Source organism: Neofelis nebulosa, chromosome 7, assembly GCF_028018385.1.
Source record: "Neofelis nebulosa isolate mNeoNeb1 chromosome 7, mNeoNeb1.pri, whole genome shotgun sequence".
Lineage (NCBI taxonomy): Eukaryota > Metazoa > Chordata > Mammalia > Carnivora > Felidae > Neofelis > Neofelis nebulosa.
In genome coordinates this window covers 125203704-125221916 of record NC_080788.1, presented here as the reverse complement: position 1 = coordinate 125221916, position 18213 = coordinate 125203704, and the positions used below count along the sequence as shown (strand labels likewise).

Genomic DNA, 18213 nt, shown 5'->3' with positions numbered 1-18213 from the left:
GTGTATGGTTGGATTTTTGTTTAAGTACAGGCACATGGATTGTGTGTCCCACTTGTGTATTTCTTTATCCTAAATTAACCTCACCAGTGGGTCTACAGTACTCTACTTAACAATACTATTTTCATGTCTCTCAGATTTAACTCATCCACTTAGCGATTATCTTGTTCCCTTTATTCTTAACAGAGATAAAACAATCCACAAAATAAAGCTAATGGATCAGTAACAACAGAGCTATAGGCTTCAAAATATGCATGATCTAGATTGAGGACTCCTTAACTACAACCAATGGGTAAATCTGGCTTATAGTTTCTTTCTGTAAATTGTTGTATTAGAACACAGCACTGCCCATTCATTTATGTGTTGTCTAGGGTTGTTTTGCACAACAGCAGAGTTAAATAATTGCAACAAAGACCTCATAATTTGCAGAGCCTATAATTTTTATTATTTGGCCTTTTAGAGGTGAAGTTTCTCTAAATGAAGATATCAGGGGGGTGCATGGCTGGCTCAGTCAGAAGTGTATGTGACTCTTGATCTTGGGGTTGTGAATTTGAGCCCCATGTTGGGTGTAGAAAACACTTAAATTAAGTTAAAAAAAATAATAAAATAAAATAAAATAAAATAAAATTAAAATAAAATAAAATAAAATAAATCAATCAGGTTTTCCATGCCTATGTTCAAATCCAAGTTGGTCTCATCACCTACTAGTTGTAGGATACTGGAGAGTATATTACTCAAACTCTTTGAGACTCTGTTTCCTCATCTCCAAAATGAGAATAATAATAGAATCAATTTCTAGGATGCTGTGAGAATTCAAGGTGATAATCCGTGAGCCTGACACAAAATAAGTACTATATCAGTGTCATGTATTATTAATTAACATTATTCCCCTAAAATCCCTTATTCAAGGATATGTTATAATATCCTCATACCCTTGTCCAGGATACACAGCTCTCACATACTTGCAGGCATTTGGAATGAAGATTTCACCATTGAACTCCGAGAAAACCACATTTCAATAATGTGATTAAAATGAAAACAAATTTAGTTTAATTAAACATTGAGACTGGCAATTGTGCATCAGGCAGAAACACATTTCTAGTAAATGTTTAATAATGTGATTACAGAGTGTACTGCATGCACTGGGATGTGGAAAACAATAGTAAATTTGCATGTGAATTTACCTCTGTCAGCCAAATGATTTTGAGCTCTATACACAATACAAACTGAAGTACCCCTAGGAAACAGATGGAAATATGGGGTAAGAGAAAGAGAGAGGAGTATAGGAACAAACAAAAACCTATATAGAATCCCAGTGTTGACACCTTCTGCACCTGTGACTGCAACAAATGTGATCAGCTCCCAGAACCTTGGCTTATTCTTCTATAAAAGAAAGAGATTAATACTTGTCTTCTGTAACCATTGGGCAGATCACACTAAGTAAAATAAGGTATGAACAATGGCTGCCCGTTCGTTCCTTCAGTGTGAATGTTGCAGGGTGTCATGTCACAATTTATACTTCTGTATGTCTAGGTAGGTAGGGGAGCAGAGTTGGTTAGCATTGTCCTAGAGAACCCTAGGTCACATCCCAAATTCTATCCCATGCTACTCTTATCTGGTCCTCAGGCTCCATCAGGTACTTATGTGTGCCACTGAATCCAGATGTCACCTGCAGTGCCTTCTTATGCTACTTAGAACTGTAGGTACAATATGGTCTAGTGCACAGAAGCATTACATTTGCCTCCCAAGAGATACAGGCTTGAATTCCAGGTATTTGTGTACTAGCATAAAACCCCGAGAGAGCTAACCTAACAGGCCTCCATGTTACCATTCATAAAATGTTGATAAAAATAGTCTCTTCCTCTTATGGCTACTTTAGAGATTTAATATAAGTTTTAGTGTGATGCCTGGCACTTAATAACTGCATAATAAAATTTAAGTATGAAAATTATCTTGCTTGTGTATATGCCCTTCTTTTTCACTAGGCTATAAGATCCTTGAGGGCAGAGGCTTTATTTCCCATCATCTACCCATCATTTGGCATGGATTCATATGCAAAGTAGGTTTTGAATTAATATTTGTTGAATGGTGGAATGAATAAATGCATAATAAGGAGATCACTCCACTCAAACTCATCCTGTTGATGAGGATGGGGGATTAGCAACATCTCTTCTTAATAAAAGGCAACATCAGTTAGTGAAGAGACTTCTGAAGTGTCACTGCTGCTTGAAAATACAATATAAATTTTCTTCTGGCCCATTATCCACTCATTTCCAACATACAGTTTGATATAACCTTAGCTTTTGGCTTGAATTGTCATTTTCCACTTATATGCCTAAGTCCCCAATTGTTCTTCTGCAGCACCGTATATCAATCATTGGTATGTGGCAAACCCCTCCATCGAGGCACACACAGAGCATCAGGGACTTACTGTAAGGCTATAAAAGTACCATGTGAAAAAGAAAGCATCTCATAAACCAAACTAAGTATCAGTGGGAATCAAATCCAGTCCACATTCACTCCATGAACTGAAGATTAAAAGTGTCCCTTTGTCCTTGACTCATTCTCTCTTTCCTCCTCTGACCCTGCTTTGCTCCTTCTTCAGCCTGCTGGGGTATTGACAGGGATTTTAGAGGAGTGGAAAGTCTTTATCTCTTTGAGATGAGCTGCAATATGATTACAATCGATTGAGTGATTTACAGTTTAGAGTGCCTTTCATTACCCTCTGTGCTTTATAGAATTATAAATGACATACTGTGTGTGAATATATATTATTATTATTGGATATTTATGCACCGCCTTTCTATAAGAAGCTCAATGTTCTTTTTAGACTTTAAATAACTACAGGGACCCTGCAACCTTGTATAAGACTTAAACTGAAGAGACTGAAGTGGGAAATTTTTCTATAAATAAAGCTACACTCTTGGACAGGTCTTAGGGCATTTGATGTCCATCTAACTCTGGGGCAGAGAGAAAACAGTACAGGATAGTTGCAATTTACCGTTAGGATAATGATTCTGAATTTTAATAATTAAGACCCATTTTGTAGACCAGAATTTCTATTTACTATCTAAACTGGAGCTTCTTGGTGACAATAGGAAAAATCAAACACAATTCACTTAGCCTGGTTTTGACATTATGCAATATTTGATGATTGGTTTAATTTGGAAGAATCTGTGTTAATTATAGATGCCTTGCATAGAATGAGATGTCATTAGTACTTTTATGTCACATTAATCTCAAGTGAGCATAATTTAAAAATCACATAAAAGGTGACCACACTGTATTTCTAGTCTTGAAAGTGTTTGGTTTTATATGTACATGTACTCATTATTCACAGAAATTAAGAAATCCTTTTCTTTACATATCTAGTTAAATGACCTTAAGGGTCTGGAAGTGACCCTCAATTTTCTCTTTACTTCTCTCACTGAGTTCCTAGACTATAACATATATACCATTTAATGTATGATTAAGTAAATAATTAACATATGGCTTTTAATTTGTTAAATTCCATCTTCCCTTCTAAATCTCAAGGCAGTCTATGAAAGATGAGAAAAGCATGAACCAAGACCCAAGATGTGTACCTCATAAAGTCCTATAGAAGTTTCCAGAAACACTATTCTTTTGATGAACAACTCTCTATATCAAAAGCACTGCCCCATTTACAAATGAATTCTGGATAAATAATGTCTTTAGTCACTATAATTGCTGTCATATTATCTGGTGTAAATCTTCATAATGGTTACAAACTCCTTTGCGTGTTATTTAATTGTATCATAAATAACCTTGAGTCATGTGTTGGTTTAGTGTCTCAGGGACATGTGTCTTGTGTCCATGTGTCATGTGTTTATGAGTTCCTTTTCCCTCTATCCCAAATGTTCCCTTCCATAGGGTGTGTGTGCATGTAAACATATATGTGTATATAAATGTGTTTGCGCTTGTGTGTGTATTCTTGTCGTTTTGTGGTGGTTATGTTTAATTTTAGCATTAACCAAAAGCTCACAGTTTGCCTTGAAACGCTTATCAGCTTCTAAGAGACATTTACAGGGACAGGAAGACTCTAGGTTTGATAGCAGTAATAAGAACTTGCAAGTAAGTAAGCAGTAAGCAGAACTTGTAAGAGACGAGGCTATTTATCTTGTGGCTGGGAATTCACGGAAGAGAAAGGAAGGTTGCCTGATAAAACAAAAATTAAAGAAAAAAAATACTATGCACCCTCTCAAAACTCCTATCCCCCAAGCAAGACCATTAAACAGTAAAACAGACTTTCATCTAATAAAGCCCTTCCCATCCATTTAGAGATGGTGCTAGAAGGTAAAAGAGGATTGTGAAAAGAAAGAGGCTGCCAAAGTCCCCAAAGAACTAACCAATGTTGTGGAGCAAAGCAAATGTCATAAATGCCCAGGGAAATGCTAACTTGTAACTTGGCAGAAACTAGAGATTTAACCTGAGAGAAAAATTCTGTGAGCTAGTCAATTACCTAAAGTCTCTGAACGGCTCCTATTCTAGGAAATGGGCATAAAATTAACAGCGATCGCAAGGGTTGTACCAAGGGTAAATAATATGTTATACCTGAAGTGGGAAGTAGGTAGGAAATGCTCAAAAAGGGTAGCCATCACCATCTGGACGAATTTGGTTGATAGTAGCATCTGCCATTTCTATATCTCTGGGATAACAATCCCATGATTCAAGTGGAGTGATTAACCAGTGATTGTACAATGACGAAATACATTAGGTGAGTTCAGAAGGTAGATGAAGGTAAATGCCCATGAGTTTATTGATGATGTAAATATTTACATTTATATAAGTAAAAGGTAATAAGAGAGAGTATATTCTAGTCTTGCACTGTCCAATATAAGCCATCAGCCACTAGCCTCATAGTGCTGGCCAGAGGACTGAATGTAAAAAATGTATTTAAATCCTCAGTGCTTAGGACATAATAATTGCTCAATAAAAATAAATTTTCAGGGTCTCAGTCATATCAGTGGCATTGCAAGTGTGGCTAATGTGGTTAATTAGTGGTTACCATGTTGAACAACCCTGTAGTCAGTCTGAAAGGAGAAAAAATAGTCATTTTTAGCTTTCTCAATAACAGTGATTCTCAAACCTACCTGCATACAGAATGACCATGGGAGCTTTTTAAAACTACTGATGCCTGGACCAGTGTTTTTCAAATTTAACACTCCACACGGATTACCTGAGTATCTTATTAGAATGCAAATTCTAATTCAGTGGGTCTGTGGTGAGGCCCAAGATGCCCCATTTTTAACAAGCTGCTAGGTGATGTTGATGTTGCTGATCTAAGGACCACACCCCAGACCAATTAAATTAGATTACCTGAGACTGGGGCCTGAGAACTGGTAGTTTATAATAGTTCCCAGGAGAATCTCATTTGTAGCCCAGTTAAAGAACAGTGCTTCATAAAAAGATAAAAATTAAAAAAAAATCTACTGAAAAGATTTTGAACATTTTTAAAATAGTTTTGTTAAAAAATTATGTTGATTCTTTTTAGAGAGAGAGACAGAATGTGAGTGGGGAAGGGACAGAGAGAGAGACAGAGACAGAATCAGAAGCAGGCTCCAGGCTCTGAGCTGTCAGCACATAGCCTGAAGAGGGCCTCCAACTCATGAACTGGGAGATCATGACCTGAGCAGAAGTCTGACGCTCAACCAACTGAGCCATCCAGGCACCCCTAAACATTTTTTGTCACCAAAGACTAACCCCAACAAGTTACAAGTCCCTTATAAGTAGAAACTCACCTGTTTGTGACTCCTAATTCATTCCTGACAACAAGTTGAACTATTTAGCAGTCCAAGTATTCAGGATGCACTGGTTTGAGTGATTAATTGATACTTTTTGTGACCAAATGTTCGAAGAACTTATTTATAAGATGGTTTTTAAAATGTACCTAGCAATGTTCAAACACATTCATTAAGTGAGCTTCTCTCTAGTTGCCATTATATCTGTACAGTCTTGAAAACATGTTCAAATAGGGCTTTCCCTCTTGATTGTATTTACACTTGTTAGTCCCCTTGCAGGATTTCACGATTGGTTTTTATTTTTCCTCCAGTTGAACTGAAAGCAACACTGGTCCTGAATGGATGAATGAGCAAGTAGATGGGGCTTGTTTTAATGCTTGCTTCAAATCTGGCAAGGCCTCAAATGTTTGCAGGCAAAGAGAAAGAAAAGGAATGAAAACCTCCTGGGTAGGAATTAATGAAAACCCAAGACCTGAGAAATTTCAGCATCATGTCAAGAACATAGGCTTGTTTTTAACTCTTCAAAATCTCAATAATTGAAGATGAGATGTGGACAAAGAGATCTCTCTTATTGCATGTGTACTGTGTAAGCTATAAAAGGACAATAAGCATTTGAAATAAAATATGTTGGAGACTTTCCATAACTCAGTGCTGTTCAGCCAGGGGTAACTGTGTCCCCCAGAGGACTCCTGGCATTGGAGACATGCTATTGGCCTCTAGTAGGCAAGTTAGGGAGGCTGCTAAACATTCTGCAATACAAAGGACAGCCCCCTGCAACAAAGAATTATCTAGCCGCAAATGTCAAGAGTGCCAAAGTTGAGAAACCCTAACTAACTGAACTGGTCCAGGCAGAGACTTCTACTTGAGAATATTTCTGGTGAAAAAATGAAAAACAAAAAACAAAAAAAACCCCTAATAACCTAATGTTGGTATCAATAAAATCATGACTCTAAGAAATAGGAAAATGGGTAGGAAATTTGAATTAGTGCAATCTGAAGATCAGGATAGGAATCTTGGCTTTACTCCTTCAGCTGTGTGAATACTGGGTAAGTTATTTAGCCCCTCACAGCCTCAAATGTAATCTGAATATGGCTATGGTGGTAATAATACCAAACTTGGTCCCTCTCACAGGACAGAGTGATGCTCCAATGTAATAATGCATATGAAGGCACTTCGAGCATCACTAAGCACTATAACAATGTTTTTGCTTTCAATACTTATAAAGACAAGATTCTGTGGAATTTGACATATTCAAATATAAAGAGTTTTCTAATCTACTGTCCTAGAAGGAGAACCACTTCAACATCCTTTTGAACCTCTTCTACATCTTTCATGTTCTGAGCTGGGTGGTCAGACATTTAAGCTCAGGTCATCAGGGGGCATTTTACTGACTGGAAAAGGGGAATCCAATCAAGAGCCCTTCCAATGAGTTGGCATGTAATATGAAGAAAAAAAGAAAAGCAATGGATACTCTGGTCTCAGCACCATCTGCAGTGGGAAAAGAGAAAGTCCTATACGTCAGAGCTGCTTCTCAGGCTTCAGTTTCCAGGAAGCCTGTCTCTGACCTAAAAGGCCTCTTACTGCATGCACCCTGCTCAGGGTTCTAGTAGCCCCAGTGACATAACCAGCCACCCAGGCATGGCAGAGAGGATCTTTAACAATCCCAGTCAGCTCAGCCTCCCGGGTTGCCTGGAGCTGGGGCTAAAATTAATCCCTCACACTTAACTCACCTTTCACCTCCCCTCTCTTGTCCCCACTACTGCATTGTGTCAAGACAGTAATCAGAGGCTTTATAAGGAACATTTGTCAGCACCTGGATGCCAGCTCTGGGCTGATTCTTCTTTTATTTCCCTCTCCTGTTCCTTAGCCTTTCTATTTTCAGGTTCAAAGAAAGAAGTTGCTTTTGAGTTCTATCCTGAGAATTAAGTGATATCAGATCCCAATGGCTATAGAATGACTTTCATTTTGGATCCTTCCTGATTCACAAAGAGTCAATACCACATGCCCTGGACCCAGCTGGTTTCTAAATATTTCACAGTGGGATGTTTCAGTAGAGCCACATAAAATCCTATGAATGTCCATGAGAAGATTTTGGAGTTGACCCATTCATCGTGATACACAGGGACCTGTTGGGCAGGAACACTTCCTGAGAGCATGCCCTCAAAATGAGATAACTTATGTGAATATGCTATAGGAGCTCTTCCATATTTCTTTACTGTTTAGACATTAGCAAGAGACAAGTAGCACAACTAAAGTCCTTTTGATGGTTTCTATACTTATCACAGTGAATGAAATAGGATAGCTTGGGAAAAGAATACATCACTTTTGTAGAAATTGTGTCAAGCTTGCCTGACCAGATGTCTTTTGTTCCTGGATGCCCAGATACAGGGCGTATTTTAATCTCACAGTTTAATATAAATTAAACCTTGCCAGATTGCTCTGATGATGCTTTAAATTTAGTTAAGAGGATCCTTTCAGTAGCAGAGGGAGAGAAAGAAGATATCCAAAAATCAAAAGGTGACCACTCCTACGGAATCGAGCGGAACATAAGACTAGAATGTTTCAAAGGTAAAATGTTTCCAGGGTAAAATAAACATTTACCCTTTAAAAAAATCAAAAATAGTTTTGGACTTTATAACGCCATTTTCCAATCTAGGCAATGAAGTATGATGGTCACTCCAAATACTCAGTCTTCCTTCAACTGCTTCATGGAAGCATATTGTCACTGTTGCCAGGAGGACAGCTTGGACTCATTGCAAATGAGTCTTTCAGCACAGCTCAAGAAACCTTTTCTTTTCAAAAGGATCTTTGACTCCACATCTTACAATAACTACCTCTGCGTGGTGATTGGTACTGACCTATGTAATAGGACACTTAAAAAAAAAGAATAAATTTAAGATGACACAAGAAGAGAGATGCTCATTTCTATCCATGCATTTTTCAAAATATTGCCCAATTTTTGTGGGAGCAATAGTGGAAATTGTGCCCAGTTAAGAATGGGAGAATATGGTCTTTCACATTTACTATGTGACTTTAGGAAAGACACAGCATCTCCCTGAGATGGGCACAGTGGGTTGTTTAATAGTCAGTGAAGTGATCTGTTTGAGTGAATACATAACAGTAAAAAAAAATGCTACCCAAATGGTTGATCATTCTCATAGCTAACATTTATTGAGTACTGAATTAAGTAACAGAGTATTAGGTTGAACATTTTACATGTATTCAACTCAATCTTCATGTTACCCCTGGAAAGTATTACCATAATCCCATTTTACAGACTAGTTGACAGAGGTTGGGAGGTTAAATAACTTGCCCAAGGTTACTGGTAGGAAGCTGGATCCACAAATAGGAAAAATACACACTTAGAGAACCAAACAAAATAGTAAAAAATGAGAATGTGGGGAGAAAGAATGTATTTTTAAAGCATAACGTGACAGGGAAGAAAAATCATATGTGTTAGAAATTCTTACACACTTACTTTATGGTACAGTGTTGTTGTATTTTGAATTACATGTGGGGAGAGGCACTAAATATTTCAGTGCTTATGGCATTTCAAAATCTTACTCTAGCCTGCCTTAGACTAACAGCTGACCAACTCCAGCCACTTGACTCCAAAACCCATACTTATAACTGCCATACTGTATCATGCTCTGTAATAATAATACTTATTATTACTAAATAACAGTTACCAAGGATTACTAGTAACAATTGTTTTCAGTGGTAAGCAATGACATTAAAGAAAGGTTTATTCTGTTTTGAAAACATAGTAAGCAACCCATAATTTGGAACTAAAGATACAAAGAGATAGGCACACAGCAAGGGTCACTGGTTTTCTTACATATCTGTGGTTATGAAATGGCCATTAAAGAGTCTTCAGCAAACTTCTGGGCTCTACACTGGCTCAGGGCAAGTGGTTAATATAAATTTAGAAATCTTTGAAATTCCTAATAGAAACACAACAAATCCTACAGCACTACCAGTGGGGCCAATGATAACATGCATGGAGAAAGAGCGATGTTTCCATTGAGCAAATGAACAGCTTTTAAGATCTTAGGCTATTTTGATTCCCCTGACCAACCATCCCCCAGAGTTTAACCACAAAACATTTAAAAATCAGGTCTCTTAGTGTCTAGCAAATTTCGATAATGATAAGAATTCATAGTAGCTGCTAATACTTCTGGCTCTCTTCAAAGGCTCAAAGATAAATGCATGAGGTCATTTTGTGCTTTAATCTAACAAGTGCTAAGGGTATGACAAGAGACTCCCAGTAAAGGCTGAGCTGGCTATTGTACAGAGACTGACATGGAAGATAAATGGGTCGGTGAGGCTTTTTATTTAAATAACTTGGGAGTCTTGTATGCTGTTTGTAGATGCTCTCATGATTCTTAAAACATAGGAAGACTCTGGCTATGGGATGGGAAACAGTAGCACAATTACTTCTGATTGGTTTTTTAAAGAAAATGAATCCTGAATTGGGCATGAAAACCATCACAGCCCTCAAGTCATTCAAAATTCTTGGGCCACAAATAGGTAAATTTACTCGATGCTATCTCCAATGATAATTATTAGCTCCGAAGCTCTTAAACTTCTGGAAGTGTGTTTTGGGTTTCCTTCCTCTGTGCTCACTCCACTAATTGACAGGATGGCAGTGAGAGAATTATGGGGTAGAGTTTGAAGTGTAGCAGACAGAGTAAAACATAGCATCATGCCCACACTAGTGAAAAATTCAGTATTCTGAGCTATTCTCTTGCATCCAGGTGATGATACAATTGTGGAACAAAGACCCTTCGCCACAGTATTTTCCCTTCTACTCCTGGAACGTTTACGATCAGAATTGAGGGCGCTTTTCCTGGGAGAAGTGAGAGATGAGAGGGAAAGCTAATGGATCATTTGAATGATCTCTTTAAAAGAAAGCGACCTTTCTTCCCTTTGCCCTTGATTTGGCCATCTGGCTCTGGGAGTTCGTTGGCAAATGCTCCTTGACCATAAAATTTAAACAGATGATTAACCCCTCTCCTTCCCACACCAGTTTGCTTGCTGTTAAAATGCCTGCTAGGACCACTCTCTGAATTATCAAGGAAGGTTTAGTGTAAATGAAAGAAAAAATTGGCCAAGTCAACCAGATGAATGAAACTCCACTCTTAGTTTTTCTCTTATTATTACCCTGACTCGATGGTCATCATTCTAAGTTTAGTAAACTTCATTTTACAGTGTTTATGAAATCTCTGACCATCTGTATCTTCAACTTCATCTGACTAAATGCCACCACAGAGTCCAGATCTCAAACTGATTATTCTGTGATTATCAACAATAGCTCCTGATAGAGAAGGCACCCCTTTCCTCCATTGGTCATCATTCGCAATGCCCTGGAAAACCTACAGTAATCATCTTTAGTATGAGCCAGTCAGGCAGTATTCCTCAGGTTAACATACAGTGTTCAGTGCACAGTTAGTAAGTCTCCAGAAGCTCCCTACACTGAACCAAGCCCTACAGGAATACCTTATCTTCTCATACAAAAACAAACAAACACACACACATGAATGTGTGCTTAATATCCAGTGTTTCATGATTTGGTGACAGTTATGAGAAATCAACACTTAGAGTAAGAATGGGAGAGCAAAAGATGGTATGTGGTCATTGACAGTAAAGCATGTACCTGTGGGATAATGCTCATTCACTGGCCAGTTGTCCACCTGAAGTGTGGCATTGCCGCCGTTCCTGGTGAAGCGCACCACGTGGTATTTACCATCATTTACAGGGGTTCTCTCCTCTTTGATGGAGATGTCAACTGTGCCAATATTGAAGACAACTCCAATTTTCCCCTGTTCCTGTGATAAAGAAACACAAAAGGCATAGTTATCACCAACCATAAGGTTTTCTCCCTTTAAAGTTGATCTTCCAACTAACAATAAATCTGTAGGTACCCAGAGGGAGCTGTCAGCATGAAGTTAACAATAGTATCCCACATTTCTCCATGGGCTTTCATCCTGAACATAAAAACCAATGGTATAAAGCCACCCAAATTGCTCTCACAGGCTGCACTGTACAGGTTACATCATTTGATTGCTCTCAACAGATATCAAAGCTGGAACCAGAGAACTACCTAACAACTGTGTAGTGACACTGCAAAGTTGATTTCTGTGAGATGAATGAAACCTATTTTCTAAGAGAGGTAATTAGACACTGGACTCTAGATCACCTCAGTTTAGATTAAGGATTAGGGAGGAAATATAAGCATGCTTGTGCATCGTGGGAGGGGATCAAGCCCAAGGGAAAGTGTGCATTGAATGGTTAGAAAGCAATGGCAGAAGGGTTAGCATTATAGGTCAGCACCTGATGATACTTTTTTTTAGGTCTAAAACACATAGAACATGTACCCTCAGTAGAGGCCAGTGAAACTGAGCTTGACTTTTCAGGGTCAGGCGACTGCCACTCTTTCCACACTTGCAACCCTAATCCTAAGGTTCATCCAAAGAAGGGTGTCATCTTCAGTGTTATAGTTTTATGCTACATAGCAGAAGAGAACCTCAATGGCCCCCCAAAAAGACTTCTGGTGGAGGGGAACACAATGAATGTTGTGAGTGACACTATGGCAATGAACGTGAGGATTATGGTGAAGGTGGAGGAGGCAAACATAAACAATGCGAATAAAACTCCTGCTCTTTCTTCTCCTCCAGTAATTTATTATAACTAAGGGTTGGGATTGGAATTCACAATGAGACACAAAATGGAAGTAACCCTACTGATCACATATTTCAACCTTGTAGAAGGGTATCGTAGCATGTGGGATGTCAGGACGGATGGGCAAGGAGAGAGGGAGACACCTTTTTCCACTTCTCTAGTTGTCTGACCTACTAGCTAAGCAATAGGTTGGACATTCAAGGATAATAAAATTTAGTGGTAACCCTGCCCATCGTATTTGTTCACATATTGTATTGTACTTGTTCACATAGTCTTCATTATTCTCTATTTCCTTATTCAAGAATTAAAAGGAGAATAAAAAGGAGGAGGTGGAAGAGGAGAGGGGAGGAGGAGGATCAGGAAGAAGAGAAGGAGGGGACAAAGGATGAGAAAAAGATATGGGGGGGGGGGGGAAGTCCAGAATCCACATAAACAAGATGTAGGAAAGATTTCACAGAATCTCAGATTTGGTAATTGGGTTCATTCATTAATTCATTACATAAATACAGTATTTATTAAGCACTTGGTATACTTAAAGTCAATAAATTAAGACTTCTGCTGAGATTTTAGGCACTGGTTTCCATATAGTTTGGTACACTTCACTTATTTTTTCAAAAGACAGGCTTTCTTCATCTTGCCAATTTTCCTTTAGTATTTGAACACATCTTATTCCTGATAAAAGAATCAACAGGTACCCAGAAGTCTTTTTTAAAATAAACTTTTTTAAATGTTTATTTATTTTTGAGAGGAAGGGAGGGGCAGAAAGAGAGGGAGACACAGAATTTGAGGCAGCCTCCATGCTCTGTGGTGTCAGTACAGAGCCTGATGCGGGGCTCAAAATCACCAACTGTGAGATGATGACCTGAGTTGAAGTCAGACACTTAACCGACTGAGCCACCCAGGTGCCCTCCAGGAGTCTTGATTTTAGAAAGAAGGGGCCTAAGCTAAGAAAGGCTGCTTTCAGCATGCAGGGATGCTGTGATACAGGGCGGACATCATTATTTCTTTTGTGCCCTGATAGCACAGCTTGCAATGTAAAATGATGTCTGCAATTCCCATGTTCTGTACTCTGAGAAACGGTGCCTCCTCAAATGGGGACTAAATGCACTCATGAGTTCACAAATCCCTGTTTATTGTGACACTATGTTCTCTGGGTTTTTTTTTCTACTTCTACATCTCCAGTACTAAATAAAGTACCTAGCATTACAATGGATAAATGAAACTGATGATAAAGTTTTCTTTTTGCATCTTCCATGCCCATAATTAATAATGTTATGATCCACTTTATTCTTTCTCCTTAATTCTCTAGGAATTCTGAAAAGATAATATGATTTTTCTGCATTCCCTTAAAGTGTTGGCCTTCATTTCTAAGGGGGTTTGTGTGTGTTAGAACCTACTCATCCTTATACCTAAATAAGCAGGGCTATAGTAACCTCAGTCATAACCTGTTTAGCAGAATGAGAGAACTGGAGGAGTGAAGAAACCATGACTGCAGACACCATTACTCCTCTGCCCACCCCACAAATGTGGGCTGTTTATTGCACCACGGTTCTTCAATGAGAAACCACTATATAAATCCTGGATACATGGAAAGGACTGCTGGTGATTCAATTCACCTCTGAGTCACTAATTAATCACGGATGGAGAACAGTTTTAGGCAGAGAGAGGAGACCTTTAAACCAGCATTCTGCTGCTTTTCAGCAACAACAGTGGCAAAGTACAGTTCTGGCTGAGTGAGTTGGCTGATCAGCGAGATATATTCTTGGGCAGATTTTCTGCAAGATCCATAATAGATTCAGGGGAAGAAAAGATTTAATCTCTGCCAGAATAAATATTTGGTCCTTATCTGAGGCGCCACACATTTGCCACTGCAATCACTGCTTTGGAGAGATCGTCTTAATCCTGCTAGCTCTACTGCCAATGTCAATGGAGACCCTTATACCCAGATGTTTCATTGTGTTTCCCCACGGTGGTAAATGTGGCTGTGCTAGACCTCAGATGTGGTCTCTTTACTTGCAGTAATAAGATTTCATTACTGCAACCTCCTTGTCATTTGTCATGGGACCACAGTGGCTTTATAATCTGTGGCTAACTGCTTTGTCTCAGTTCATTATAAGTCTTGTGGCAAGTGCCCATACAGTTGCCGATGGTTGAATCCATCACGCTCAGCTGCCATGAAGATAAACTCTGCTGGCTCATGTGTCCAGAGAACATTTGAGGGATAAAATCATTGGCTTTGGAAAAAGCCCTGACTGACCTTTGGGCAAGTTACTTAATTTTTCTGAACCCGTTTCTTAATAATGTATTACGGGGACAGGAAACCAGTTTTCCAGGCTTCCTAGGACCGTTATAAGGCTAAAATGATATGATTATAATCATTAATATACCACTTTATAAGAAGGAAAATATCATTCAAATATAAGGGATAAATGAGATCATGAGAAGGAAAAAAATCTAAACATTTGACCACATGCAACACCCTGTGAGCACCAGAGAAATTAACTGGTTCAATAGGATAAACATGGTTTTAGCATAGCATGGTTCAAATAATACCTCTCTCTGGTTCTGAAAGCTATATGACCTTGGGCAGGTTATTTAACTTCTAATTTCCCTGCTCTAAAGGGATCTGTGGAGGAAGGGAACAGCGAATTGCTACCTTTGAAGCTTTTTGTGAGGATTTTAGGAGAACACACATGTGGGAAATGCTAGCACGTGGCTGTGCATACTTTGAGACTTCAATAAATGTCAGTCATCTTGTCCCTTTCTTTCCCCTCATTAGTATAGTTGAAAGTGGTGGCATGAGCTAAGGACTGGCTAGTTTGGCAAGAGTGTCATCAGAAATATTATCAAAATAAATGTAAATTTTAGCAAACAGAACAACAAAAAAATAAAATTTGTACCATTGTTTTCCTGTCACAATTTGGTAGTTGCTCTCTCTTCACATTCCTTGGTGCCTTTTATGAGCCCTTTCAAGACAAGCAAAGTGTAGCTACAAAACAGCATGACTATAAATTTTAATAACTCCACGCCCATCACCACTAAAGTTGCTACCAAAGGCAATCAGTTCAATGTATGTTTTTCCTTGATATTAAAAACACAGACAAGTGGTAAATCAAAAGACATTACCAAAGAATCCTCAAGTGCAATAAAAAAAAGTATTAAAGAAAAAAAACACAAAACCAAGACTGAACAGCACAAGAAAACAGCTGTCTTTAAATAGCCAGTAAGTCATTCTTCATCAATAATGACTGTTTACGAGCCCACCTGGTTCCTCAAATTAGTCTGGCTCCAGCTTTCTAACCTTCCATCAGCCACATTATAGTTATTGCTGTGAAGGTGACCCATAAGATACTACCAACACCAAGGTCATATTTTAGAAACTGAGATGCACAGGGGCAAGACAAATCCTCAGGAATAAAGACCTCCCTGAAGGCAGTCTCTTCATTCATTCCAGAGTGCCCCCAGGGAAGGCAGAATGCACCATCACTATTTTAGAAAATTGCAGCTGACAGAAACAGAACTGGAACTCTCAAATGTATGCCCAACAGATGTGCAAAGGAAGTTCTGAATATCTTGACTTCTAGGCTTCCTACAGAATCTGTGAGTTCAGGGCTAGGCAATAATACAGGAAGAACAACAGGTATGTGATCCTTCTTGGGGCCAGACACTGCCAGGTCAGGTCTGGCACACCCATTCCAAAGTCTGGGTCACTATAAATAAATCAGTGGCAGTGTTTATTACATTCTTCTAGTTTCTCAGATTATGGGCTCATAGTAAGAGAGAATTTCTAGTTCCCCTTGGGATATGGAGGGCCAAGAGACCAGTGTTGACTAATAAATTAGGTGTCACTTCCAAGCCACCCATTAAACTGCTGGTGTGAGACCCACCAGAGCTCTCCCATGGTTCTCAACCACTGCATCCGGCAAATTCCTGGCCATGGCCTCTTTTTCAGCCTGTGCCATTGAGTGAGGATGGCAACAAGCCAACTTGCAATGGACATGGAAAACGAGAAACAAAGCTTGACTGCTTTATGCCACCAAATATTGAATCTGCTTGTTACTGTAGGATCATCCAAACTACTTCAAAGAACAGAGTAGGTGCTTGGCAAGTAGTTTTTAATAGAATAATTTTTGAATTCTCACAATTACCCTCCAGATTTTTTAGGTGAAAAAGATGACGATTCAGTGAATAGGGGATTTACACAACCAGTAGGAGATACACTTAAGATTTGAATTCAGGTCTGACTTTAAAACCCATGTATTTTCTACCATGTTATGTTTCAGGCACATGTATTACACGTTGCAATTGAGTTATTTATATATTAAGACAGTGTATACATTACATATCATAACTTTATGTTTGCTTAACCTATCTAACCCGTATACCTAACCTAACTACGGGTATTGCAAATATAGGGACACTAACAGGTGCTCGGTAAATGTTAAGTTAATGGATAAGTGAATGAATGAATAATGAAGTAGAATGTGTGGCTTTGGTAGAAAAAAAAATTGTGCTGATAAGTTTTTATAACTTGGGAGGCTAAATAGGTTTGAATAGTATATGATAATGAAAAGAGTTGGTCATCCATATTCACATTTTTTTGCAATAAATCTTAATCAAAACATATAGTCTCACTGTGCTTTATATAAGCGATCAATAAAAAACAAAAAGATAAGGTATGGTTTTGACTCATCAGATAATTTTGGCTGAGGGAGAATTTTACTGAAGTTCTCTAGGATAAAACACCCTTGTGTTTAGGAGAACACAGTATGGACTCTTTTCATAGCTAATCACTATCTTCCAGTGAAGATCATCAGGCCATTCTTTCAATGTTACAGTGTCCAGGTTCTAGACCCAAGAGAATTGTCAGCTAATAAGTAGGGAGTGTGTACTTCCTGTGTGCAGAGCCATGTACTATTGAAGGATTCAAGAGAAGTAAGAGACCAGGTCTCTCCCTCAAGAAGTCTAAGCCCATCAGGAATTACCCAAGCTGACAAGACTCCAGCTGTGGAGCTTGGAGATGGTTTGGACTTTCACTATCATCCCAGTCCCCTTGCCTTGAGGTACTTGGGTGAGGTGGCTGTGACAGTAAGGGGAAGGGAGAAGAAAAAAGTCTGCTCTGGTTTTCAGAATACTTTGTATTTAGAATCAGAAGACCTGAGCCCATTCAGGCTCCACATCTTGTTGTCCAGGTCATCTTGAGCGGGTCATTCAACTCTCTGTACAAAAGAAATGAGAACAACAATACAAGACACAACAATAACACCTGTGTTAAATGGAATTTAAGAGAAATGAATAAAATATTGTCAAATTCTCAAGTGTTCTTCAAAGGATGGTATAAAAATGAGGTCAATGGTGGGGAGTGAAGATGGTGGGGATAACTGGGTGACAGAGAAATAGTATGACAGATGATGAATGAGTTAGAGGCTTTTGCACACACCCTACAGGATACCACTCTATTTAAAATGTCTGTTTCCCACTCAAGATCATCAACTCCACAATCTGTACTGACTGTTCCTAGAAAATTTATGTTACATGGCTTGGAAACAAATCCTATTTTCCTAAATCTGCACGGGTCTCAATGACCTTTGCACCCACCCAGCAAAACTGCATCCACCTTTCCACCTGCAGCTGTGCTTCTACTGTTGTTGCAACTGATGTCTGGTTGTGCTAGGTCAATCAATTAAAGTGGATTAGATCCACAGACTGAATTACTAACAGAGGGCCAAGAGAGATAAGACTGATAAATAGCTCAAGACAGCTCCATCTCTAACTC

General features: G+C 38.7%; 1 protein-coding gene across 37 annotated transcripts in view; it reads right to left on the bottom strand.

Moving 5' to 3' along the window:
• Nucleotides 1–18213, bottom strand: part of NRXN3 (neurexin 3) — a 1582316-nt gene that overhangs the window by 178076 nt on the left and 1386027 nt on the right. For all 37 annotated transcript variants that reach the window (XR_009264656.1, XR_009264657.1, XM_058739879.1 and 34 more), the window contains one exon: nt 11413–11584. Coding sequence is in view for 35 of the 37 variants with exons in the window: in XM_058739879.1 (XP_058595862.1) it covers nt 11413–11584 (172 nt within the window). In the remaining 2 variants the exon portion in view is untranslated. The remainder of the gene's footprint in view (nt 1–11412; nt 11585–18213) is intronic.